The sequence below is a fragment of the Dendrobates tinctorius genome, unplaced genomic scaffold (assembly GCF_039654945.1).
Source record: "Dendrobates tinctorius isolate UK_male_01 unplaced genomic scaffold, ASM3965494v1 ptg000032l, whole genome shotgun sequence".
NCBI classification, from domain to species: domain Eukaryota; kingdom Metazoa; phylum Chordata; class Amphibia; order Anura; family Dendrobatidae; genus Dendrobates; species Dendrobates tinctorius.
The window spans coordinates 4,984,621-5,012,500 of NW_027361700.1; the positions used below are offsets into that span (position 1 = coordinate 4,984,621).

General features: G+C 42.7%; 1 protein-coding gene across 3 annotated transcripts in view; it reads left to right on the plus strand.

Annotated features, from left to right (window-relative positions):
- STAT3 (signal transducer and activator of transcription 3) overlaps positions 1 to 27,880 on the plus strand; it is a 140,090-nt gene that overhangs the window by 32,409 nt on the left and 79,801 nt on the right. For all 3 annotated transcript variants that reach the window (XM_073572340.1, XM_073572341.1, XM_073572339.1), the window contains 2 exons: positions 20,633 to 20,776; positions 26,678 to 26,822. In XM_073572340.1, coding sequence (XP_073428441.1) covers positions 20,649 to 20,776; positions 26,678 to 26,822 — 273 coding nt within the window. In that variant the 5' untranslated portion in view covers positions 20,633 to 20,648. Of the gene's footprint in view, positions 1 to 20,632; positions 20,777 to 26,677; positions 26,823 to 27,880 lie in introns of those variants that run through there.

Consider the following 27,880-nt stretch of genomic DNA (forward strand, 5'->3'; position numbering starts at 1 on the left):
GGCTGTTGAACCTGAAGTTGCGAGCAGCCCCAGCCTCCAGAGTCTCTTACCATAGGTCCACATACCGTAATTACTTATCTAACCCTACAGCACTTTTTATCCTGATCTCTCCAGTTTATTAAGTGATTGAGCTGTCTGACTTCTTGTCCTGGAACAGGACACCAAAATTTGTAGGCTAACAGAATATGGTGCATGCAATATTTTTTTGGACCAACGCCGCTTATTGTCACATGTGACGAATGATGCCACCTGGGCACCAAAGATGCCATTGGATCCGTTTTTCATTCAGTTTTGCTTTGATGGTATTGTGCTACACCAAAGGGAATCCAGGCTGAAGGGAAGGGCATATTTATAGTGGGCATCATGCAGAGCAATAGCAAGGATCTAGGTCATTATGGATTTGTGTGACTTTCAGGAAGGCTTGGCGATTCTATACCTTTCGATTAATATCTTAAAGGGATCCTGTCTGGACCATTTCAATACTTGAACTAGTGGTATGGCTGTTTAAGTCCTAGTACCACGACAAAAATGACCTCATTTGTTGTTATAGCAATGTGCCAGTGCAGAGAAATCAAGCAGAAGTAAAACCGATGTCACAGGTTCCCTTTTTGTTAAGCCCTGGTTGCGCAGATATTGGTTGTTAATTAGTTATAGTGTCACATTGGTTCTATGTTCCTGGTATGTCCTGCCTGGCCTAATTCGCCTCTATATGTGATACTGTTGATTATAAGTGACCCAATGGCTGCAGTATTTGATAATGTCAGGATTTATTCCTGCGCTGATATCTACAGTAGGTGACTTGTCCTGTGCTTGCTGGTAAGTAGGAGAACTCTGTGTCCTCAGGCAGTGTTTGCTCATTGGAGCACATCATGTAATAATGCCCCACAACATGCCACAAACACTTGTTCTGTCTTGTGTTTAAACCAGCTGTCAAAGGCCTTGTGTTTTTTGTCTTTTTAGGGCCTTTTGTTTTTCTGCATGTATGACATTTTACATCTGTCATATCTACCGTTTTAACGACAGTCCATTCTGAATTGCTGTACTATTTTCCTAAGCAGGAGCTCAGATTCCATGTAGTCAGTGCTCCTAAAATACTTTGGTCTATTTTTATTTATTTTTTTAATAGGGGTTGTTCTTTAAACCCTTTCCCACATGCAGCAAAAAAAAAAAAACTTCATCAAAATGGCGACAGCAACAGCGCTTGCGCAGTAGCATCTATAGGAACGCGATAGATGCTGCTGTACATACACCGCCTTTGGCTGCATTTTGTTGTAGTAAACATTTTTTTGCTACAGCAACAAGGAGCCAGCAGAGGCACTTGCACAGTAGCATCTATCGGAACCATATAATGCTCCATACAGAATAATGGCTCCATATAAGGCTCTATGTAGTAAAATGGTCCCATATATTGCTCTATTCATTGCTCCGATCAGGTCTTTTCAGCGTTGTTCTGAGTCTCTGTGACGTCTCGGCACAGAGAGCGTGCTGTAGTGACGTCAGTGCGACCTCTGTACTGGGAGGTCAAGGAGAGTCAGAACAACGCTGAACAGACTGGAGCAACGGACACCCGGCACGCATCATCAGGTCCCCTGTCTACCTGTAGCACATCGACTCCCGGATTGCCAGCCATTTCACCGAAACATCTCTTCATGTGAGTCTCACGACACTCTCCAGGCTCTCATGTTACTCTTCTTCTGGGATATTTCCTGTTTGTACTGTGCATGTCAATAGTGCATGAAATATGGTAAATTTATTTGCATTTTGTAGTGAGAAATAAGCATTTGATCCCCTACCAACCATTGAGTTCTGGCTCCTACAGATCAGTTAGATGCTCCTAATCAATTAATTAGCTGCATTAAAGACAGCTGTTTTACATAGTCACCTTTATAAAAGACTCCTATCCACAGACTCAATTAATCAGTCAGACTCTAACCTTTACTACATGGGCAAGACCAAAGAGCTTTATAAGGATGTCGAGGACAGGATCATAGACCTAAACAAAGCTGGAATGGCCTACAAAACCATAAGTGAGATGCTGGGTGCGAAGGAGACAACTAGTGGTGCAATAGTAAGAAAATGGAAGAAATACAAAATGATTGTCAATCGACATCGATATGGGGCACCATGCAAAATCTCACCTCGTGGGCTATCCTTGATCATGAGAAAGGTGAGAGATCAGCCTAAAACTACACGGGCGGAACGTGTTAATGATCTCAAGGCAGCTGGGACCACAGTCACCAAAAAAAACATTGGTAACACATTACGCCGTAAAGGTTTAAAATCATGCAGCGCCCACAAGGTCCCCCTGCTCAAGAAGGCACATGTGCAGGCCCATCTGAAGTTCGCCAATGAACACCTGGATGATTCTGTCAGTGATTGGGAGAAGGTGCTATGGTCAGATAAGACAAAAATTGAGCTCTTTGGCATTAACTTGACTCTCCGTGTTTGGAGGAAGAGAAATACTGCCTATGACTCAAAGAACACCGTCCCCACTGTCGGGCATGGAGGTTGAAACATTATGCTTTTGGGGGTGTTTCTCTGCTAAGGGCACAGGACTACTTCACCGCATCAATGGGATAATGGATGAAGCCATGTACCGTAAAATTCTGAGTGACAACTTCCTTCCCTTCGCCAGGACATTAAATATGGATCCTGGCTTGGTCTTCCAGCAAGACAATGACCCAAAACAGACAGCCAAGGCAACAAACGAGTGACTCAAAAGGAAGCACATTAAGGTTATGAACTGGCCAAGCCAGTCTCCAGACCTTAATCCCATAGAAAACTTATGGAAGAAGATGAAGCCCTGAGTTGCCAAGCAAAAGCTTCAAAATCTTAATGATTTAGAGATGATCTGCAAAGAGGAGTGGACCAAAATTCCTCCTGACATGTGTGCAAACCTCATCAACTATGAAAAACGTCTGACTGCTGTGCTTGCCAACAAGGGTTTTGCCACCAAGTATTAAGTCTTATTTGCCAGAGAGATCAAATACTTATTTCTCACTGCAAAATGCAAATACATTTATGTAATTTATACAATGTGATTTTCTGGATTTTATTTTTGATATTCTATCTCTCAATGTATAAAATTATCTTACCCTTAAAAATTTTAGACTGTTAATGTCTTTGTCAGTGGGCAAACTTACAAAATCAGCAAGGTATCAAATACTTACAGGGGTTGGACAAAATAATGGAAACCCTAACTTTTTGGAATCATAATCTTCGAACATGTTATAAACATGCAAACCGTGACATATGGTAATGTTTTGTAGTTGATTATTTGTGTTATGTGATGTGTATGTAAATTAACTGTTTGTTTTGCAGAATTATAAGAACATTGATGAGAACCTGATACCAATGGCAGACCTCTCGGATTTTCAAAGAGGCCAAATTGTTGGTGCTCGTATGGCAGGCGCTAGTGTAACACAGTGCTCGAATGCTTGGCGTGTCAAGAGGTACTGTCTCAAAAGTAATGACTGCTGTTGTGTGTTCATTCTCTGGTTCACCAGTTGTGAGTTCTCCTTCCAGACTCCCTCTGGTGGTAACAGGAGGTAGTGAGGCTGATTTGATCAGTGGAGCTCTGCCACCTGAGAATGAGGATGACGATTGGACCTCAGGAGTCTCAGATTGGATTTAAGACAGCCGACGCCCTATTCAGTTGCTGGTGATTCCTTCTGGCTTGTCAGCTCTTGGTTTTCAGCTCTGTTCCAGTAATCTAAAGCTAAGTTTTTCTGCTAATGTTCACACTTGATTTTGTTGGTCTATTCAGTTTTTTGGTGTGGTCAGCCGGCTGGGGGCTGTGCTGAATTTCCACTCTTATCTGTATTTTGCCAATTTGCTTTTTGTCCCTTACTAGTTTGGTCTCTTTTTGCTCTGTCTCAGAATATTTCAGAGTGCTGATATAGTGGGAGAAGTCTAGTGACTTCAGGGTTAATTTTGCTATCAGAAGTGTGGGACATTATTTTTGTAGGATTTTTTGCAGGTTGCAGACAGTGTCTTTCCTTTCCTCTCTAGTTAGTTTGGGCCCCATCGTTTGCTCAGCCTATTTTCCTGCCTGTGTTTGTGCCTTCATCTTGTTTCACCGTCAATACATGTGTGGGGGCTATCTATTCCTTTGGGGTCTGCTCTGGGGCAGTTAGTTTTCCCCTTTTCATACTTCAGGCTTATTTAGTCCTCCGGCTGTGACGAAGTGTCTAGGAACATCGTAGGTACGCTCCACGGCTGCTGCTAGTTGTGTGGTAGGATCAGGGATCTGCAATCTGCATAGTTACCAACCTCTCTGGTTTTCTGTGACTTAGCTTGTTTTGCTTTTTTCTCCTCGGTGACCCATTCATAACAGACTGCATTTGAAAGAGAAGTAAAAACGTCTGCATCGAAGCACAGGTCCGGCCGAAAATCGAAGTTGACTGAGAGAGACCGTCGGACTCTAAAGCGAATTGTGAGAGAGGATCGAAAGACAACGGCTCTGAAAATCTCTGCTGAGCTCAATGAACACCTACAGAACCCATTTTCCACGAAAACTGTTTGTCGGGAGCTGCACAAATCTGGATTCTACGGAAGAGCTGCAATTCGAAAACCGCTGCTCTCAATGACAAATGTTTCCAAGCCTTTAGAGTGGTGTAGAAACCTCCAGAATTGGTCCCTCGAGCAGTGGAAACATGTGATATTCTCAGACGAATCATCGTTTACCCTATTTCTGGCCTCCGGCAGAGTGTACGTTTGGAGACAGCCGAAAGAAGCATTCCATCCAGACTGCCTCCTCCCAACCGTAAAACATCGTGGAGGTTCTGTGATGATCTGTGGTGCTATTTCGTGGAGATCCGCCAGGTCAATGATATCCCTTCATGGAAGAATTAACAGCCGAGATTATTTAGGCATTTTGGGCGACCAAGTGCATCCTATGGTTCAAGCACTGTTCCCGGAGGGGAATGCCATCTTTCAGGATGATAATGCACCAATTCATACAGCTAGAATCGTTAAAGCATGGCACGAGGAACATTCTAATGAAGTTGAGCATCTCATCTGGCCCCCACAATCCCCAGACCTCAACATTATTGAGCATTTATGGTCGAGTTAGAGATTCGAGTTAGACGTCGATTTCCGCCGCCATCGTCGCTCAAAGAACTGGAGGGTGTTTTAACTGAACAATGGGCTACAATTCCTTTGGAAACAATTCACACCTTGTATGAATCCATACCTCGAAGAATTGAGGCTGTAATCGCCGCAAAAGGTGGACCTACACCATATTAAACTAACTTTTGTTGATGTTTCCAGGTGTTTCCATTATTTTGTCCAACCCCTGTATTTCCCCCACTGTATATGTTGATTTTAACAGTATTACTGTATATAGCTTAAGCAATCTGATGATTGCACGTTCAGGTTCCCTAAAATGACAAAAAAATAGTGTAAAAAAAAAAAAAAATAGAATAAAAATATTACATTAAAAAAAAGTTTGTCACCCCCATTTTCTCCCATTATAAATTTACAGCCGCATTTTTTAAAAGTCCATTCAAAATATAAAATGAACTTGTTCTGCATTTGCCATAGTGAGAAAAGAAGAAAAAAACAATACAACTGCAGCGGGTCCTGAGTTCAAAGCCAACCGAGGACAACATCTGCAAGGAGTTTGTATGTTCTCCCCATGTTTGCGTGGGTTTCCTCTGGGTTCTCCGGTTTCTTCCCACTTTCCAAAGACATACTGATGGGGAATTTAGATTGGGAGCCTCATGGGGGACAGTGATATTTGTAAAGCGCTGTGGAATTAATGGCGCTATATAAATGAGTAAAATAAATAAACTGTCCGGTCACCGCTCCTCCCTACAACAAAAAAAACAAAAAACAAAAGAAACAATAAAAAGTCTGTCTTATGCAACCCAAATTGGTATCAATGAAACAGTCACATCATCGCTTAAGCAACAAGCCCTTACACAGCTAAATTGATGAAAAAGTAAAAACGAGTTTTGAAAATGGCGGTGCAAACAAATTTGTTTGTTTTTTTTAATGAAAAGATAATCAATACAAGTTTTGCTATCGCCGTAATTGGACTGACTTGTACGATACAGTTACAAAAGTTAAACCTAAAAACTCATGGAGGTATTGCATTTTTTAAAAATGTCTTCACACTTGAAATTTTTCTTTCCGGCTTCCAGTACATTAAATGTTAAAATTAATGCATGACATCATTCAAAATTACATTTTGTTCTGCAAATAAACAAGGCATGATATGGCTTGCAGAAAAATTAAAAAAAAATGATGGCCATTGAAAGAAGGGGAAGGAAAAAAAAAGTGCAAAATCAAAAATTGGTTGCTAGGGAAGGGGTTAAAGGGTCCATATTGGCTTTTAGGATTGCGCCATCTAATAGTCATTCGTGTTCCTGCCCTCTTCCTCTCTGACAAGGCTATTGCACATTAAGGCTGTGTGCACACGTAGTTTGAGGTCCTGCGGATTTTTCTGCCCGGATTTGGAAAAATCCGCAGGTAAATTCCCAGGTCAAAAGACCTGCGGTTTAGCCCTGCGGTTTCACACCTCTACAATGGAGAAGGTGTGAAACCGCTGCGGATTCCGCACAAAGAATTGACATGCAGCAAATCCGCGCAGAAAAATCGGCAGCATGTGCCCAGCGTTTTTCAGTTTACCGTTGAAAACAATGGTACTGTACAACGCAGCTAAATCTGCTGCGGACCTGCAAATCCTGAAACGCTGCTGATCCGCAGCAGGATCCGCACCGTGTGCACATGGCCTAAGGCTATGTGCACACGTTCGGAATTACAGTGGAAATTTCGGCGGCAATTCCGCAACTCCCTGCCGCGGGAAATACGCATGCGGAATTCCCGCGAAAAACTAGCGTTTTGCAAGCGTAATTAGCTTGCAGAATGCTAGCGTTTTCCAAGCGATCTGTAACATCGCTTGGAAAACTGATTGACAAGTTGGTCACACTTGTCAAACATAGTGTTTGACTAGTGTGACCAACTTTTTACTATTGAGGCTGCCTATGCCGCATCAGTAGTAAAAAGATATAATGTTAAAAATAATTTAAAAAAAATGAAAAATCGTGATACTAGCCTTCCGGCGGCCCCCGCAGACTTCCCAATCCTCGCGATTCTTCTGGCAAGTCCCGTTCCCAGCGATTCCTTGCGACAATGACCCCAGATGACGTAGCATTATGCGAGACCGCTATGTCAACAGGTCATTGTTGCGAGGCAGCTCTGGGAACGGGACTTGCCGGGAGCATCGCTGAGGCCTGGGAAGGCTGCGGGGGCCGCCGGAAGGTGAGAATATCACAATTTTTTATTTTGATTCTTTTTTTTAACGGGGATATGGTGCTCAGGGCCTGAAGGAGAGTCTCCTCTCCTCCAGTCCTTGGGTACCATTCGCACATGATCCCCTTACTTTGAGCATGGTGGGCATGGCCACATTTGGAAAGTAAGCGGATCAATGCATTCCTATGTGTGCGGAATCCCCACGATTCCTCACAAAGAATGAGCATGCTGCGTATTTTTCCACGATGCGACTCCGCCGCGGAAAAATGCGCAGCATTAGCACAGCATGTGCAGAATGCTATTGAATTCAATGGGTTGCGTTTTGTATGCGTTTTCGCGGCGAAAAAACGCTTACAATCCGCAACGTATGCATATAGCCTGAAGCTCAAAATTTTAGCTTTCCCTAGTACAATCTATCTGTTGTTAGTGTTTGTGGTTTTGCAAGGCTCCCTCCTTCCTGGGCAGGAAAATGAAGAGCAAGAGAAAAACTGTGCTATAAAGGATACTAATGAATGTTATGTTGGCACAGTTACTTTATTTATACTTTCCCTTCCCCCAACCACAATTTTAAAGGGAACCTGTCAGCAGAATTGTGCACAGTAGCCTTTCACACCGTGTCAGTTTGGCGCCGTTATACTGATTAAAATGATACCTTGGTTGATGAAATGGCATTCATCAAGCAGGCGCCTGCACTGTAGCATGATACAGAGGATAATACAGGGGACATATAGTTTTAAGAATTTTTTTTTTTAACAAAATGGCGGCCTTCTGGCACTAGCATCCATTTGAATGCGATAGATGCTACTGCGCAGGCGCTGCCGACACCAATTTGGCAGAGAAAAAAAAAAACGGCTCAGTACCATCATTCCGATAGCAACGGCGCCATCTTGATGGAGCCACTTTTTTTTTCTCAAGCAAAATGGAACCGGCGCCTGCACAGTAACATCTATCGGAACATGATAGATGCTTCTGCACTGCTGCTATTTTGTGTTTAAAAAAAAAAAAATAATAATAATCTTAAACAAAACTATGTCTAAATAAAACCAAAATAAGCATATTATCCCTGTATCATTCTACAGTGCAGGCGCTGCCTGATGAATGTGATATATATTTTTTTAACTATTATATTCATTATGTACAATAGGGAGTAGGTCACTGAGGAATCGGTAACTTATCATAAGCCCATACAGATGAAGACCTAATCAGAGCACCACATGAAGACCCCCCCCCCCCCACAGGCCACCCCAGAGCACGAGCATATCATTAACTAAAAGCTGAAAATAAAGAATAAACAAAAACCACAAGACGGATTCCATCAACCAAGGTATCAATGTAATCAGTATAGTGGCACCGACCTGACACTGTGTGTAGGTTATGGTGCACAATCCTGCTGATATGTTCAATTTAACTAGCATGTCTCCTTTCTGAACACATTTTAGGCAGTAGCTCCTGCCCATGGGTGCCGTGGATGGGTGCCAGAACACTTCATCTGTAGCCGTTGGGTGATCTGCATGTTACTCTCAGTCGTGCAGACGAGCACCTGTTCGAACGCATTGGGATCACTGCTTTTTATTCAGAGACTGGAACATCTCACCACTCATAATTCCCGAAATGAAAAATTTCCAAGGAAGGAAGACTTGGCTAGGGATTGTGTTTTATGGCACAAAAATGTTACATGCCAATTTTTTTTCTCAAGCTAAAAACTGGTGATCTTCTTAGCTCATATGAGCTAATGCGATAACCAACAGCCATTTTTCCTGACTTCGTCACAAACAATCGGTCTTAGTTTTTTTTTCTCTGAACAGAGAAGAATAAGTTACTGAATTATCAATTGCAAAAACGGATCAGGCAAGATGAAATTAAACATGTCTGCCCCACCCCACCCCCATCACTATCTGCCATTTGAGCATCATTAGCGAGGACCACCAGGCTGGTGACATGGCTGAGCTCCTGGCGTGAACAATGAGCTCTCGGGTGCAGCTAGCTGTCAGTTTTGCTTTGGCAGCATTTGAGGAGTGCGGGGTCTCTGAAGCTGGCCAGATCCATCAATAGCTGAGAGCCTGCAAGCTCTCGCACCTTGTCTATGAAACCAGCCACTTCTGATGGAGTGCACAGGTAGTTGGTAAACCTAGGCAACGAAAAGTAAACTATAGAATTAAAAATCCCTCTGTTCTTCAGAGCATACAGGAGTTTTAATAACCAGTAAACTGTGAAGTTGATTGTCTTTACAAGCACTTTTGCAATTTTACTAGTTTTATAACCATGGGAAAACCCCATTAATCAGGTTCAGCCTCTGCTTCTGTTGCATAAAAGATTAATATGGTTTGGAACAAAATGCATGAAGTTAGGAATGCGAGCAACATATACAAAATACATACCATAGAACATGAAACATAAAATAATGATTGAATGACCTACTCCCTGAGCTACACATTATTAAAGGGTTTGTCTGCTCTCAACATACTGTATTGTCCGTAGGCAGGTCATCAATATCTGATTGGTGGGAGGAAAACGGTAAACACTTTGAACAAACACCTTGAATAGAGCATTGCTTTACTGTTCCGCTCAAAGGGCCTGATTCTTTTTTTTTTTTTTCTTTTGTACCACATATACTTGTGTATAAGCTGACCTGTGTATAAGCCCACGCCCCCTAATTTTGCCACAGAAACCTGTGAAAACGTATTGACTCGCGTATAAGCCTAGGGTTAAATGGTGGTCCAAGATGCTCCATAGATAACCCCCCCCATATGCTGCTGCACAAGGGTTAATGCTGCCCCATAAATACCCCCTATATGCTGCTGCACAAGGGTTAATGCTGCCCCATAAATACCCCCCATATGCTGCCCCATAAGATGCTCCATAAATACCCCTTATTTGCTGCTGCAATAAAAAAAAAAAAAAAGACATACTCGCCTCTCCATCGCTGGGGGCTAGGTGCCGGTGTCCTGAGCCCCTGGCAGTGACGATATTCACCTGTCCCCGTTCCAAGTCGTGCACCGCTGTGTCTCCTGGATCTCAGCATTGACAGCAGAGGGCGCGCACTAACTACGTCATCGCGCCCTCTGCCGTCAAGGCAGGAGGACCCGGAGACACAGTGGTGCACGGCTTGGGGCGGGGACAGGTGAATATCACTCTTCCCCCCCCCCCCCCCCCCCCGGCATACTCACCCCTCCTAGTGCCAGATCTTCTCTGCAGCGGCAATATATATATAAATATGCGCATATTCATGAGTTTAATGAGTGGTACCACGTGACCGCTGAATGCAGGAAGCAGACGGCAGGGGCTGCAGAGAAGTGCCAGGAGAGGTGAGTATGGTCTCTGACCCCCACTCCCCCGCCCACCCCCCGGTATATGACTCGCGTATAAGTCGAGAGGGGGGCTTTCAGCCCAAAAAAATGGGCTGAAAATCTCGGCTTATACACGAGTATATACGGTATATATTCTTTATTTAGAAAATTTCAATAATATAACAGGAAAGGAATATTCCATTTTCAAGAAATAGTAAAAGAATGAGATTTAAAAAAACGATCGTAATAAACCACAACTAAAACACTACAAGGCTGCGGATTTGTGAACCAAAAGGGTTGTAAGAAGAGTTTAAAAAACAAGGGGCAGTGATGGGGAGGGACATGGGAAGGAAAGGGGGAGGGTAAGGAGTCAGAAAATCCTGCTTAAAATATAGAGGTTAACTAAGCGATTTGGGAGATCAAGCTCAAATCACGGCATGAACATTACGGAACAAGCTATATGTAAAGAAAAAAAAATGAATAACAAAAGAAATTTGTAGAGGGACAGAAATGAAGGATTACCGGATGTGCTTATTTGGTGATCCTCTGAGGCGTTCAACCAGATTGTCCATGAATTTAGAGTCTTTAAGTTTTTAGATCCTGAAAGTCTAATTTTCTCGTATATACCGATTTGGTTGGATTCTTTTATCCATTCTTTGCAGGTAGGGGGTCTCTACATCTTTCCAGTGTCTTGCGATAGTTATTTTAGCTGCGTTGAGCAGGTGAGGTATCAGTGAGCCTTTTTTAAAGTGTAAATTTGAAGGATCCAGATTGAATAGAATGAAATTTGACGTTAATGGGATGTCTACGTTTAAGGTTTTCTCCCAGAAACTTTTAATTTTTGTGCATTCCAGCCAAATGTGAGATGGAGAACCCTTCTCTCTGGTGCACCTCCAGCAAAGAGGGGAGATTGAGCTATTTTATTCAATATGTCAGGTGTTTTATACCATGTTGATATAATTTTGTAATTAAGTTCTTGGAATCTCACTGAAGATGTTAGGAAGTGGATGTTTTTGAAGACTGTATGAATTTCTTCTGGGTGAAATTTTGTGTTTAGTTCTAATTCCCATTTTTTAATGAAATCTGGGATCTCCTGTGTTTGGGTTAGGTTCTTATTTATCAAAGTGCCTGATTCATCAAAGCTTGCACTCCAGAATTCTGTCATAAAAGCTTTAAATTGTCACAAAATTTAGGAGCAAGCCAGAGTTGCCAAATTTCCCCTGACTAGACTAGATTTTTGGTGCAACGCACTGAGGCATTTGCCATTCATTAGAGACTCCAGCACGCTCCCTCATCAAGACCAGCATGAACAACGTCAGATAAATGCTACTACTCAATCGCGGCCGGCATCATCTTGGTGGAGACTTTTTTTTTGCCTCTAGCAAAATGGCGCCTGCGCAGTAGCATCTGCAGTATTCCTATTTATGCTACTGTGCAGGCGCGGCCGATGCCATTTTTAGAAAGATTTTTTTTTTTCCTCAAGAAATGTATAAAACTAAATAAAATGAATACATGGATATTATAGATTTGATCCTGCTACAGTGCAGGCGCCAGCATGATGAGTGTAATTTTTTTTTCCAATCAATAAGTTATTCAGTATGAAAAATAGGAGTCAGATTACTGATCCCGCACCTACCGTTCAGAAGCCACACAGATGAATATGTAAGCAGAGCACCACATAGAGCCCTCCCCCGGAGCACAAGCATATCATTAACTGAAAATAAAGAGTAAACAGCAACCACAAGACAGATTTCATCAACCAAGGTATAATTTTAATCGGCGTAATGGCACCGACCTGACACTGTATAGGTTACTGTGCACAATCCTGCTGACAGGTTCCCTTTAAGCCTCCAGACAGCAAATCAATTGGTGGTTTTCTCATAGAAAGCACAAGCGCTCTTGGTCGAGGGAGCGCTATTGTGTATGGGAGAGTCGGCTAAGATGGCTGTCAGCAGAAACATTGTTCAACTAACAACCATAAACTTGTGTGTATGGCCAGCTTTAGAAGACCCTGTATTAAATGCAATCTTTCATCAGGTTTTGAGCAGCATGATTTGGAGACCGAGATCTTGATTCCAGCAATGGCAATGTGACACTTGCTTTCCTGCTTGTTGCAGTTTTGATAAAATCACTGTTTTATCTGCTGCAGATCTAGTAACTCTCTGAATGCTGAGTGCTACATAACTCCGACCACATCACTGATTTGGCAGCTTTCTAACTATGCACTTTGTACAGAAATCTGCCAATCAGTGGTGGGGGCGGGGTTATACGGAGCTCATGAATTTGGAGGACATCAGCAAGGTAATCTGCTGATTAAAAATAGTAATTTTATCAAAACTACTGCAAGCAGCCGCCTAAGTAACACTTTGCTGAATTCTGTCTCTACTGTACAATATGCTGCTAGTCTGTGTGTTAGGAGTGTTAGTCTGTGTGCTACCCGGCTTTCATTCTTTTTGGTACAGATAAGATATGGATAGACAGATATGGATAGATAGAGCAGATTTCTAATCTGCTTTTGCTATTGAAAACATTATCTATGAGCTCAAAAACCTTTCAGGTGATGTGTTTTTTTTAAAAAACTGATCTGCTTTTGCAGCTGAAAATCGTATCCTCAAAAAACGCAGCAAAAACGCTGTGTGTGAATGTAGCCTTAGATCAGGAATAGAACAGCCATTTATAGGACATTTCATAACTTTCCCAAATTCCTGTGAAAAAATATTCAGCACATTATGCACTGAACTACTGTACCCAATTTATTATATATTTTAGGAGTCGGACCATTTTATTCCGACTCCACCAAAATGAGCTCCGACTCCACAGCCCTGCTCCTAACCATGCGTTTTGAAAATCCGTGATGGTGGACAATGAGACCAGGTAGGCAGAGATTGAGTTTAAACTTTCAAACAGAATTATACAGCCGATTCAATGTAAGTCTCTTAGGCTGGATGAAACTGATACATGGCCCCATTCATTCTTTCATGTACACGGATAAGTCGTCCTGGTTCCTTTGCAGAGAAACAGCCCCAAAGCATATTGTTGCACCCCATGCTTCACAGTAAGTATGGTGTTCTTTGGATGCAACTCAGCATTCTGTCTCCTCCAAACACAATGAGTTTTGTTTCTACCAAACAGTAGATGGTTTCATCAGACCATATGACATTCTCCCAATACTTTTCTGGATAATCCAAATGCTCTCTAGCAAACTTCAGACGGGCATGTACTGGCTTAAGCAGGGGGACACGTCTGGCACTGCAGGATCTGAGTCCCTGGCGGCGTAGTGTGTTACTGATGGTAGCCTTTGTTAGTCCTAGCTCTATGCAGGTCACTCACTAGGTCCCTTGTGTAATTCTGGGATTTTTACTCACCGTTCTTGTGATTATTCCCCCAGATCGAGGGAGATTATCAGTGGTCTTGTATGCCTCCCATTTTCTTATTATTGCTCCCACAGTTGATTTCATCACACCAAGCTGCTTGCCTATTGCAGATTCAGTCTTCCCAGCCTGCTGCTAAGCTACAATTTTCTGGTGTCCTTCGACAGCACTTTGGTCTTCACCATAGTGGAGTTTGGAGTGTCACTGTTTGAGGTAGTGGACAGGTGTTTTTTATACTGATAATACGTTCACAAAGGTGCCATTACTACAGGTAATAAGTGGAGGACAGAGGAGCCTCTTAAAGAAGAAGTTACAGGTCTGCGAGAGACAGAAATTATGCATGTTTTTAGATGACCAAATTCTTATTTTCCACCATAATCTGCAAAATAAATCTTGCCAAATCAGATGAGGTAATTTTCTGGATTTGTTTTCTCATTTTGACTGTCATAGTTGTGGTCTACCTATGATGTCAATTACAGGCCTCCCTCATCTTTTTAAGTGGGAGAACTTGCACAATTGGTGGGCTGACTAAATACTTTTTCCCCCCACTGTATGTGCTTTGCTAATCTAATTAATAATGGGTGTCAAACAGGTGACACATTTTCTTAAAAAGGAACCTGTCACCAGAAAAAAAAACGCTATTATCCTGCAGGGGCTGGATATGTCACATTATTGATGGACTTGTCTTTTTAAAGCGCTATATGTGGATAATAGTTTAGGGCAGGGGTGATGAAATCCTGCTGGCAGATTCTCTTTAAAGATGGGCCCTGGTCTCTGCTACTGGATTACCTAGATAAAGCTTTGATTTTTAATGCATCACAGTTGTGTGACATTTTTTGTGATGGTCTACATGATAGTCCTGGAACTCAAATAAGAGGTGCCCAAATTCAGCACCCGTCATGCTTTCTGTGATGTAGGACACATTGTAGTTGTATCTTAAAGGGCAAGTACTTTTATTTGTGGAAGTAGGTGTATAGGCACTTAATCCCCAATTAAAAATGACATATTTGTAGAGATCTGACATCCCGGTCCCGAGTAATGCAAATCAGACTAGAAGTTCACTGGTCCGGGTCAATGTATTGGGGAACAAGGGCCTATCCAGCTACTTCCATATGTAGAAATGTGGCGACGGGTTCCCTTTAAACATCTCTTCAGTAATTTATAGATGATGGTGACTGGTGTTACCCTGGATTGTCCCATCCTACTACGGACCATGAGCTCTGGGCTTCTGCTGTTGTAAATGCCCTTCTTTTCTTTTGTTTGAGTTGTAAAAAAAAAGTGTGTGTTTGTTTTAAGGATGTTCCTTAAATCCATATTCCATATTTGTTATGTATCTTACAGTTGTCAGTTTTCTGCTGTTCAGGCTGAGCAGCAGTTTCCAGTGGTCGGCTTACTATTGGGAAGTGCAGGAAAAGACGTCTGGACCTAGAGTCTTCCCGTCTACTTGGAAGTGTAGGAATAATGTAAGGAGTTTGTTCTGTGCGTTGCTCTGTTAGGTGGTTCATTTGCTTGTGCTCCTTGTATTTTTTTTTTTTTTACTTCTTCCTGAAAGTACAGAAGGAATCTGTCTAGGTATTTGGTGTCGGTAATTTGTATTTTCCAGCTGAGCTGCATTGTCATTCAGTATGTATGTGTACATGGATTACTGGTAGACTCCTCCTTCCCTCTTACTGGAAGCCTCTGAACTTGGTTAAATCTGGAACCAGGAACACACATCTCCCTGCTTTCTGTTCTGTCTACACCCAGGCTGTGCACGCCACACAGCTGAGGCCATTGTCCTCTCCGCTTATTGCTATGACCACATCCTGAGCATACTCACTGGACAGCAAGTGCACGCCAAGGCTCACAGCTGGGGTCCGGGACGCTGCTGGTAAGCTGTAGTCTTGTGCCTCTTATGTCTGAATGTGGGGTCCCTATTCATCTTGAGCCATAAGAGAATAAACAGATCTTTGCTTCTACCAGTTTACGTCCGTCTGTTGTTAGATGTTACTTTGGCTGAATAAAGTAAAAGCTGCTTTCTATCAATATAGTCGCAATTTCTTGTGGATAAGTGGCTCAGGGTGCACTATGGAAAAGCAGCGGCGTTTGCCTGGTTGCATTTATAGCCCTGGTCCTCCCCTTGTTTACTAGACCAGCCTGGGAGGATCTATGGGAGGATCAGATACACAATTCACATTGTGATGGAATGGGAGTGGGGGAAGCAGGAGAATATTTGTATAGGTATATCATACGTGTTGACGGTGACCAAAATCAGTATGCCATATCCTCCAAAACGTCTGCCTGGGATTGTGTATGTTTAGGAACATTCCATGTGGCAAAGCGAATGCACAGCTCTTGTATAGAGGCTGGTTCCGCGGCTCCAGATTGTGGACGTGTAGGCACATGTGCCACTGCTTGGGGTATTCAGATTATTTTTGTTAAACATGCAAAAAAAAAGCTTACACTAGCTCCCATTGATCACTGCACACTAAATACTATATCATTCCTATATATATATATATATATATATATATATATATATATATATATATATATATATATATATATATATATATATCTCTTTGTGAGAACGAACACCAATCTACTTCAAATGGCATCAGTCGGCCCAGTTTATTAGCTTTGCGTGTAAGTGTGTACACAAACTTGTTAGTTGGGTCTCATTGAAATCGCCAGAAAAGAAGAGCGTTATTTGCTCTGCTGGGTAGTCAGTGTGGGTCTGACACGTGACACCACCAGTGATCAGCTGTTTTCTGCTTTTTAGATTTCCGGATACAAGTGGAGGGGGAACACAGCAGCCCCTTATATTTCATGGCAACTGCTGGGCACTGCACCTAATCTTTCCTATTCAAAAATAGTGTCACCCCTTTCTGATAATGAAGACCTATCTTATAGATCCATCAATGTGTCCTGAACTACCCCTGTGACCTTCCACTGGATACAATTGTAGCAAATCCTCAAATGTCAGAAATCAAATAGATCTGCACAGTGTTTATAGCTTTCTTGCATGGGTGTAAAGAAGAACATTTCTTTATCACAAACAGATCTTGCAAACAGTGAGGAAGTGAAACACAAAGTGTGCGGAAAAGGTGCTCAAACAAAAAGTCAACCCCAGCATTATTGCCGGCCATTCTGTGTTGTGGGTTTTTCTCATTAATGTAGAGATGGCAGCATAGTCTGCTTTAATTCTTTTACCGTATGCCAATATAAATGAATAATTAGTTAATGCCAATTGTAATTAAGGGTTTCATTAAGTTAGATATGTGGTTTTTACCCATCTACCTGGTTTCATTGGTATGAATCTGTGACTATATATAAAGGAAAGTGAAAGCATTTTACAGAAGAGTGTAAAAACCCATTAGGAACTAATCTGCAAGGTACAATGCAGCACCCAGCATATGGTAATACCAGGCAGCTGTAGGCTGAGGTGTTTTCTTTCCATGTCCTGAAACTTCTTTGCACTGGAAAGGAGGTGACATATGGCTATGCTTTATTTTCCTGGTTGGCACTATCTGTAATTTATAGGGGTACATTCTGTCAAAAACAATAAAGGCTCGTATATTTACAAGGAGCAAGCACTAAAATGCTGGAGAGCTCACTACTCGAATCGAGCAGGTCGGACATTCGGACTTCAAGTATAATGGTAGTCAATGGGAAACTAGCATTTTCCCGGAGGACCCTAACAGGAGGGATGGGGTAGAGGAAAATTGCTGAAATGTATGGCTACAGCATTCAAATAAAATGGGAACAGCATGGGGAAGACTTCTGTACACATCCCTGACTCCCAGGTCGCTGCTGGGAACTAAATAATTTAAGGCTGCATGCACACGCTGCGGATTCACCTGCGGATATTTCCAGGCGGATCCGCAGGTAAAACCGCAGGAAATGTGACCTGTGGTTTTCCTACGGACTGGCCAGCGGTTTTCCCTTGCGGTTTGACACCTGGACAATGGAATAGGTGTCAAACCGCAGCGGAATCTGCAGAAAGAATTGACATGCTGCGGATTTCAAACCGCAGCTTTTCCGCACGGAAAAATCCGCAGCATGTGCACTGCGGATTTGAAAACCCATAGGATAACATTATACTGTACACTGCCTGCGGAACTGCTGCGGATCCGCACCAGAATCAGCAGCGTGTGCACATACCCTTAAAAAAAAACAAACCATGAGGTTTTCCTCCATTTTTTTTTATAACTAGCAAAGGTAAAGCAGAGAGCAGGGGTCTCATCAGCCTGGGAAGGTCCATGGTTATTTCGCCCTTTCCAGCCTAAAAACACCAGCCCACAGCTGCTCCAAAATTGGCGCATCCATTCTGGCAATTTGCCTGACTGTTATTCACAGTTGCCGGGTATTGAGAAGCTAGCGGCTCTGATGAGTAGTTTCCTCACTACCCAACCCCATACTAACCCGGAGTTAGTAGTGTGGGGAACTCTTTATGCAAATAAAGTACCGTATATTTTCTGTGTGTTATTTTTTTTTATTTATTTATTTTTTACTTACCGGGCTAGTAATCGGGGTGTCTGATAGACATCTCTCCATTGCTAACCCCTGAACTTGATGCCAGCTGACACTACACAGCTGAAATCCACCCCAAAAATTCTTAACCCGGTTGCCAACACACCAAGGCAATTGGGTAGATCCAGACAAAGTGCCAGAATTGGCGCATCTAATGTGATGTGCTAATTCTGGTGAGGCTGCAGGCTGTTATTTTCTTGGTTGTGGAGGGATCAATAACCCGGGACCTTTCCAGCCTGATATCGGCCCCCATCTGTCTGCTTTACCTTTGTTGGTTATCAAAAAATAGGGGGAACCCTACTTCATTATTTTTTAGATTATTTAATAGATTTAAAAAAAAATGTTTTAAAATGCCCTTTAGTGCCACTTTAAAGACAGTAAAGGGTGCAACTTTATAGTATTTGAGGTGGGCAGGTGGACATTAATCTAAGCTCTCCCTTTTTATAACAACTCTCCCTGAACGGCTTCCAGAGGACATTGTGCTGAGAATCGTGTCACCAGGTCTTCTATATAACCCGATGACGTGATTCGGCCGGCCAGTTACAATAATGCCAGTAGTCAACATGGATACAGCATTACCGTGCATGGCGAGCAATACTTGCATGTGTATTGGCTGTCTAACAGCCGCAAAACATGCAGGCCAGTGACTCGAGAACCCGCTATACTCGATTGAGTAACGGGCGAGTATCGAGCAGTGGCTAACACGCTTTCTAATCACTACTCCTATTCCTTTGACTGTTCTTATAATGCCTCATGCCTCTTCTCATGAATTCATAACTGCTTCATGTCACAACAACTATTTCTAAGTGCTCCAACCTCACAGATCAGGGGCATGACTTACTTCTTGTTCTTTATGCTAGCCAGCCCCCTAACCAAGCATAATTTTTGGCTGTGTATTTGATGTTTCCCCTCATTCTCTCTGCTGTCCCTCAGTTGTGGCCCAAATGTCACACAAGAGCTGAGAAGGAGTGCAGAATGAGAATGGGTACTGTCTTGGCTCGTTCTGTGTTTGTACACCTGCTGCCTTACATCTTTTATGTGACACATCATGCCTTCCTTCTTACTTACCCTGCACACTTTCCAAGCTCTTTCACAAACTGTATGTGACATGTCAAGGAGTGTGCCGGGTGCGCAGGATAAGCGGGCAGAGAGCCAAGAGGTGTCGCATAATAGCTATAAAGGAGTGCAAAACAATCCATGATGGTACAACCACCTTCTCATTCTGTGCTGCTCATCGCCTCTTATGTGGCATGTGAGCCACCACCGTATAGGACCGCAGAGGGGGAGCATATAACACTCTCAGCCCACGACTAAGTTTGGTCAGGGGGCGGTCCTGCATAAGGGGCCAGAAACGAGCCTCACCCCCAATCAGTGATGTCCCAGAAGTAAGGGTGCAGCAGCATCAGTGCTGTGACCTGAAATAACATTGACTAGTTCCAAAATCGCATAAAAGGAATAGGAGTTTTTAACATCATGTGGATTTAAAGTGCAACTGTTTCAGGAGCACATATCAGCAACAACTGTAATGTCCGATCTCACGAACTGCAGATTTTACCCTTGAATTCAGAGGGAAATTTGAGTCCAGGAGGAGCTGGATTTCCCTGATCAAATATCTTACAAAGTTTCCTATTTTCACGTGTACTATTTGATTTATGGAATAAAATTGAAAACAGTTACTCTTTAAATATATTTTTATCTCCCCCATAGTAGCCTTTTTAGGAGGATGAAACCTTTCTTTAATGGAGTTGTCTCATCAAAGATATTAGTGGAATGTCTCTAGGATTCGTCACCAATGTTCAGTTGGTAGGAGATGACAGCTATGACCATCACTGATTTGCTGAGAACAGTGGCAGTGATGTGAAGCAAGCACAGTGCCATTTTTTGCTGACACTCATTGTAGCCAATTTTATTGCCATCATATTTTCATAGTGTTGCTGTCACTTTTCCCTTTAGTTGCTGATCTAGTATGAGATTGCGGACATTGCTAATCGAATATGACCAATATCTGATTAGTAAACCCCTTTAATTTGTCTCTGTTGTGGTCAAAACTACCCTTTTAAGTGTAAGGGTAGCTGACAAAGGCCTTTCTGAGGGGAATTTCACATAAATAGTCACTATGTGGCTGTGCGGCATCATTGTCTTTCTGATACAGTTTGCTCTCCAGTTTTGATGACCTGATCCATTTTCCTCACCCCCTTTTTCTAGAGCTCCGTGCTACAAGATGACGCAATGGAACCAGTTACAACAGCTGGACACCAGATACCTGGAGCAGCTGCACCAGCTCTACAGTGACAGCTTTCCTATGGAGCTCCGCCAGTTTCTTGCACCATGGATCGAGAGCCAAGATTGGTAAGATGGTGGTGTTTGGATGGAGCCGCTAAAGCGTTTTAGTGTACACTTGTTTTATTACTTTTGTCAGTTTACACTCATATCTACTTCCCGTGTTTTCTAAGGCCTGTTTCCACTTCAGTTTTCTGGTGTCAGTCAAAATCCGTCGTCAGCAGAAAAAAACGGATCCGACAGTTTTGCCTTGTGAATCCGTTTTTTCCCCCAAAGACTTGTATTAGTGACGGATGGCCTTCCATTTCATCCGTCGTGCAACGGATCCGTCAGAAAATAGGTGTCCGTCGGCCAGAAAAAACATCCCTAGGAACATACTTTGTCTAAGTCGAAAAGGCGGACAGTGACTGATCTGTCCGTCTGCTAGAATGGACGCCTATGGGCAGCGGATCCGTCGCTGTCCGTCAAAAAGCGGATCCGTCGTCTGATTCCGCTTTTTGCAAAAGAGCATGCCCGGAATCAATTGTGTTCCTGTAATTTAACCCCAATAGCCTTTCTGGCACCAAAAATAATCTCTCTAACTGATCCGTTGCATCCGTTTTTCACTATTTTTGACGGATCCATCAAGATGACGATTTTGACTGACGCCAGAAAACTGAAGTGTGAAACAGGCCTAAGAATAATTCTGGGCAACCAGAAGCGTGCACCATGTATGGTAAACCAGTTCTGGCGTCCATTTTACTTGCTCCAGTCCTTTCAGTAAATATCTCGCACATGCATTGCCCCAGGATTCTACTTTGTGTGTCTTGTCGCCTGGCTGCCTCTTCTCTCTCGGTAATTGGGCAGGAATGTGACCTGGTTTTAGTACTGTATCTCTATGTGCCAAGCTCTTGTTACATATAAGCAAAGAACAGACTGTAGCCAGTAGTTAGTACAGCAAAGAAAAAACACTTTGTCCTCTTGATTTACTGCAGCCCTAGAAATACAAGGGCCGTAAAGTGAAAGGATTTGCAGTTGGCTACAGAGCTGCACCTATTTAAAGGGGAAATCCAGATGTTGGAAAACATCTGCCATGGTCTATGAGCTCATTGTCCTATGATGAAGAAACCACTACAGTGGTTAGGTCCCATAAAATACCTAGCACTCCACTAGAAGTGTGACTTCTGCCTGAACCTAAATTGTGTAGAGAGGCAGGTAGCATACTGGGTGCTCCATTTGACCTGGTAAGTGTGACACTCAAAAATTTTGCGTATTGGATTTTTAAATTAGTCGTTGAAGAAAGCAGTCATTTATTTATTTATTTTTTCTAGTATTTTTTTTTTTTTCTATCCCTTCTTACATGTTGAAAAAACGCCACTATTTTAGTTTTGTTCCTTCCTGTGTTCACTGTGCAGTAAAAATGGCTTGGCAACTTGATCCGAAATGTCAATATGATTACTGTGAAAAAAAAACCTAGCTTTAGGGGAAAAAAATTGGATTGTCGTTCTTTTCTGAGACTGACAGCTGCATCTAAATGGTTAAACGGCAGCTATCGGAGCTAGCTCTGTACTCTGCTGTTAGACACAGGTACAGGCTATATAACAAAATCTGCACAGAGTCTGTGAAGTGGACTCTGCTCCTGAGCCCGTTCTACATAACTGCGCCAATCTGTAAAATCACAGGTCATTAAAGGGCCAAAGACATTTTCATCTAAAACCCTATCTATTTAGTGTCATAAACTAAACTATTTTGTAATACACGTGCATTAAAAATTCCCCATCCTTTCCTATCTACACTATCTAACTGCTAAGAAACAAGAGAATGCTGGAGTCCAGATCTAGAGTAACAGAACAATCATGATAGTATAATAAGGCAATAAATGAATGCCCGGAGCCCACTGAAACAGACAAATCAGCAACAAATTTGTTATCATGTGAAAAGCACTCAGGCTCTTTGTAAGGGAAATGAATTAGTGCAAGTAAAAAGTGCTGGGGAATCTGCACTGAAAAGAGTTAATCCACAGAAGTATATTGCACTAGACTCTGGCAGTATAAATCTATAGTGCTGTGGCAATGAGTATGACCCCCACTGATATCTAATTCGCTGTGAACAATATAATCTGAAAATGCAGCATATCATAAGGGGGGCAATAAGACATCACCACCGAACCAGCGTCCCCGCAGTAGCGAGTGCAGTACAATACAGGCAGAGGAAAAAAAAAAAAAAAGGGTTCAGCACTATGTGTTAGATCTATTGCACAGATACCCAAACGAAGGGGAAGAGCAATATCAGTGTGTGTACATACCCATCATGTCCTGGTGCAAAGAGAGCGCTGTTTTGTGCACCCCAACATGTGTTTCGCAGTGAAAATACTGCTTCCTCAGGGGGCGTGGCTAGAATGTAAATAGGCCCTAGTTAAATATTTTGATGTTTTATTGCCCCCCTTATGATATGCTGCATTTTCAGATTATATTGTTCACAGCGAATTAGATATCAGTGGGGGTCATACTCGTTGCCACAGCACTATAGATTCATACTACCAGAGTCTAGTGCAATATACTTCTGTGGATTAACTTTTCAGTGCAGACTCCCTAGCACTTTTTACTTGCACTAAGTCATTTCCCTTACAAAGGGCCTGAGTGCTTTTCACATGATAAATTTATTTGTTGCTGATTTGTCTGTTTCAGTGGGCTCCGGGCATTCATTTATTGCCTTTTTATTATAATATCATGATTGTTCTGTTACTCTATATGTGCCTGTTTTTTGTCAATAAAATTTTGCACTGCTTTAGATAGATCTGGACTCCAGCATTCTCTTGTTTCTTTCCAATTTAGTGGGAGTCGTCTCTTGATTGAGACTACATGAGGCAGAATTCTTGTACTTACAGTAACGGACTAAAAATGCTTCTTTGGAGAATTTTCTTCAACTATCTAACTGCTATTGTATTTTTTCCATTACTTCCTGTATGATGATGCTTACGGGGGGCGGCACTGTTCTCTGCACGCCGCCGGGTAATCTGATACCCACTCTGACAGTGTTACCAACTCGTTACTACTGATCTGAGCTGCCAACACAGAGCACGCGCTCGTATTGTGCACAACAGACGCTAGCCTAGCCCCTGAAATGGGCATCACCGATGACGCTTTGTTACAAAGAGGGGGCAGTGAACACAGCCTGTTGACGCTTCATTTGAGTATCTCAGCATGCATTGCGATTCTCAAGTGAAGTGTAATCACACAGGAAGTAGGGGAAAGAAATACAATAGCAGTAAAGGGGGTTTTACACATAGCGATATCGCTAACAATATCGCTAAAGCATCACTGATTTTGTGACGCAGCAGCGATATTGCTAGCGATATCGCTATGTGTGATACCTCCGACCGGCTCCCCCGCTGTCCATCGCTGATCGCGCAGCTCCATTTCTTGTCAGGCGCTTCCTGCTGGTGCCGACGAGCGACGCGTAGACGCGGACGGGAGGATGTCAGGATTGCCGTGTCTGAAAGGTGAGTATCGTCCGCTATATCGCTGCTGCATCGCTGTGAGGTCTGCCTGTGTGGCAGCTCACTAGCGACTGTTTAGCGATGCACCAGCGATCCTGACCGGGTCGGATCGTGGTTGGGATCGCTGGTGCATCGCTAAATGTAAAGGGGCCTTTAGTGTACTTGGGGAATGGTAGGGAATTTTTAATGTAAGCATCTTAAAAATTAATTTACATTATGGCACTAAATACATAGGGTTTCAAATGAAAATTTCTGTGGCTTTTGGACCACCCCTTGAAGGGTTTAATACAGAGCCCTATCATTTCTCCATGTAAGGGTAGAATGGGTGATGCAAAGTGGTATACCAAACCTTCCTAACACTAAGGGCCACTGATTGGCTGCAGTGGTCACTAATATCGCCAGGAGAGTAAGTGAGGAGACTGTGGGGATCAATAGGCGAATATATTATTATTTTTTCTATCTTCTTACCACCTTCGGCCTTATTTTAATATGACAAAGTGGGGGACAACATAAAGCTGGACATACATTAACGATTTCCGATACCCGGTTTCTGGACGTCTATTTGTTTTAGGGTTGTCTCTGAAGGTTCTGTTCTTGGATGGCAAAGTCATAAGGTATAATAATAACTTGTGGGGGGAGGGGGGAAAGGCCAATTAATTTCTCCTGTCATCTTTGGTCTGGTCTGGACTACAATTGATGGGATGTAGATATATTGCAAATAGTCAGATCAACTTTTCAACTGATACCTTTCTTCGGGTGGCATCTTTCACACTCGTCATGAAAAGATGCTGCTGGAAGGTAGAAGATTATCTAAAGCATCGTAGTCAGGTATCGAAATTCTGCTATATGGTCAGCTTTTTTACTTAGTATTCCTTATAGGTACAAGTCCCATAAACCCAAATTTCTTTTTTGTGGCACTTGTGCTTGAGATCAACACAACACTTTAAACAAAATTTACAGTGATTCACTACCAACCCTGAGCTCACTATATATTGAACTGTTAAGCGCTGTGGAATACGTTGGCGCTATATAAAAAGGGATATATATATATATATATATATATATATATATATATATATATATATTTGTGTGAAAGTGTTCCTGATTATTCCATTGATTGTTTGTTGCACTTAAATGTTTCAGATCACCAAACCAATTTAAATATTAGATAACGGTAACACAAGTAAACACAAAACGCTCTGGACGAATTTTGTCCTACTCATCTTTGCAGAATTGTTGTAATTCAGCCACATTGGATTGTTTCCGAGCATGAACAGCCCTTTTAAGGTCATGCCACAGCATCTCAATCAGATTAAAGGGAATCTGTCACCTATTTTTCGCCGCCACCACCATCAGGGGCTTATCTACAGCATTCTGTAATGCTGTAGATAAGCCCCCGATGTAACCTGAAAGATAAGAAAAAGGAGTTCTATCATACTCACCCAGGGGCGGTCCGGTCTTGGTCCGATGGGTGTTGCGGTCCGGCACCTCCCTTCTTCTAACGGTGACGTCCTCTTCTTTGCTACCTGTCGTGGCTCCTGCGCAGGCGCACAGCTCTGCGCTGTTGAGGGCAGAGCAGAGTCCTGCAGTGCGCAGGCGCCAGGAGAGGTCCGGCGCCTGCGCACTGCAGTATTCTACTCTGCCCTCAACAGGGCAGAGCAGTGCACCTGCGCAGGAGCCGCGACAGGCAGCAAAGAAGAAGACGTCACCGTCCGGTTATACATAATGTGTTTCCAGTTTAAGAAAACCCCGTTCCTGGTACAGTTTGATTTTAAACTGTGCTTTATTCGCATTCCCTGGGACCAGTGCTGACCTATGTCCACTGTCCCAGATTCTGTTTGTCTGCAGAGCTGATGTCAGATTAACAGCGCTGCTGCCAGTTGCGGAGGCTCTCAGCCACTCATGCCATTCAATTGCTGTCAATCACAATGCTCAGTGATTGTGTCTGTAAAGCCACTGAGCTCAGTGATTGGCTGCAGCACTTTTGATACGAAGTTAGCAGCGTAGGCAAACAGAATCCAGTACAGTGATGGAGGCCCACACTAATGGACCCGGGGTGGGTGAGTAAAGCAGAGTTTTTCTTTCTACATGAAACTCCACCTGGAGACAGAACTTTTCTGAAACCAGAAAACCCCTTTAACACAGATATAATGCGAGTTTTATGATGAATCCCAAATTACAGCAAGCTCCTTGTGTGAACAGAACCTTATTTTTCTATTTCGTTGTCCTTTGAGCTTACGGCAGAATAATTTCAAAAGTTGTAAATTGCATAGTAATTCTTATAGTGATTGTATATTTGTGCTAATAGTTTGAGCGCAGTCAGTAAATCCATCATGGCCTCCTGCTATTGTGTAATTAGCGGTCCTGTGGTACGTTGCCAGATAAACGTGTCTGTAGTTTCATGTCTGGGAAATAAAAAATGACCTCTAGCTGTGAAATAATTATTAAATATGTGTATGCAATATTCTGTAATCATGCTGGTTATTCTGCAGGGGTTTTGCTGCCAGCAAGGAATCTCACGCAACCCTGGTTTTCCACAATCTCCTGGGAGAGATAGATCAGCAATACAGCCGATTCCTGCAGGAGTCTAATGTCCTCTACCAACACAACCTGAGAAGGATAAAGCAGTTACTGCAGGTAATGCCAGGCCACTGTCTACATTTTTTTTTTTTACTTCCCAGGTGACTCCTGCCAACTCTTTCTGGCACGTTTCATGATTGCTCAGGGCTCGGTGTGCTCGCAAACTATCTATAGTCCACTTCATCTAGTATGTTAACCCCTTAATGACCGCCAATACTTTTTTTTTTTTTTTTTTTTTCTTACTGACATGAGATACAGTGCCTACAAGTTGTATTCAACCCCCTGCAGATTTAGCAGGTTTGATAAGATGCAAATAAGTTAGAGCCTTCAAACTTCACACAAGAGCAGGATTTATTAACAGATGCATAAATCTTACAAACCAAAAAGTTATGTTGCTCAGTTAAATTTTAATAAATTTTAAACATACAAGTGTGGGTCAGTTATTATTCAACCCCTAGGTTTAATATTTTGTGGAATAACCCTTGTTTGCAATTACAGCTAATAATCGTCTTTTATAAGACCTGATCAGGCCGGCACAGGTCTCTGGAGTTATCTTGGCCCACTCCTCCATGCAGATCTTCTTCAAGTTATCTAGGTTCTTTGGTTGTCTCATGTGGACTTTAATCTTGAGCTCCTTCCACAAGTTTTCAATTGGGTTAAGGTCAGGAGACTGACTAGGCCACTCCAACACCTTGATTTTTTGCCTCTTGAACCAGGCCTTGGTTTTCTTGGCTGTGTGCTTTGGGTCGTTGTCTTGTTGGAAGATGAAATGACGACCCATCTTAAGATCCTTGATGGAGGAGCGGAGGTTCTTGGCCAAAATCTCCAGGTAGGCCGTGCTATCCATCTTCCCATGGATGCGGACCAGATGGCCAGGCCCCTTGGCTGAGAAACAGCCCCACAGCATGATGCTGCCACCACCATGCTTGACTGTAGGGATGTATTCTTGGGGTCGTATGCAGTGCCATCCAGTCTCCAAACGTCACGTGTGTGGTTGGCACCAAAGATCTCGATCTTGGTCTCATCAGACCAGAGAACCTTGAACCAGTCTGTCTCAGAGTCCTCCAAGTGATCATGAGCAAACTGTAGACGAGCCTTGACATGACGCTTTCAAA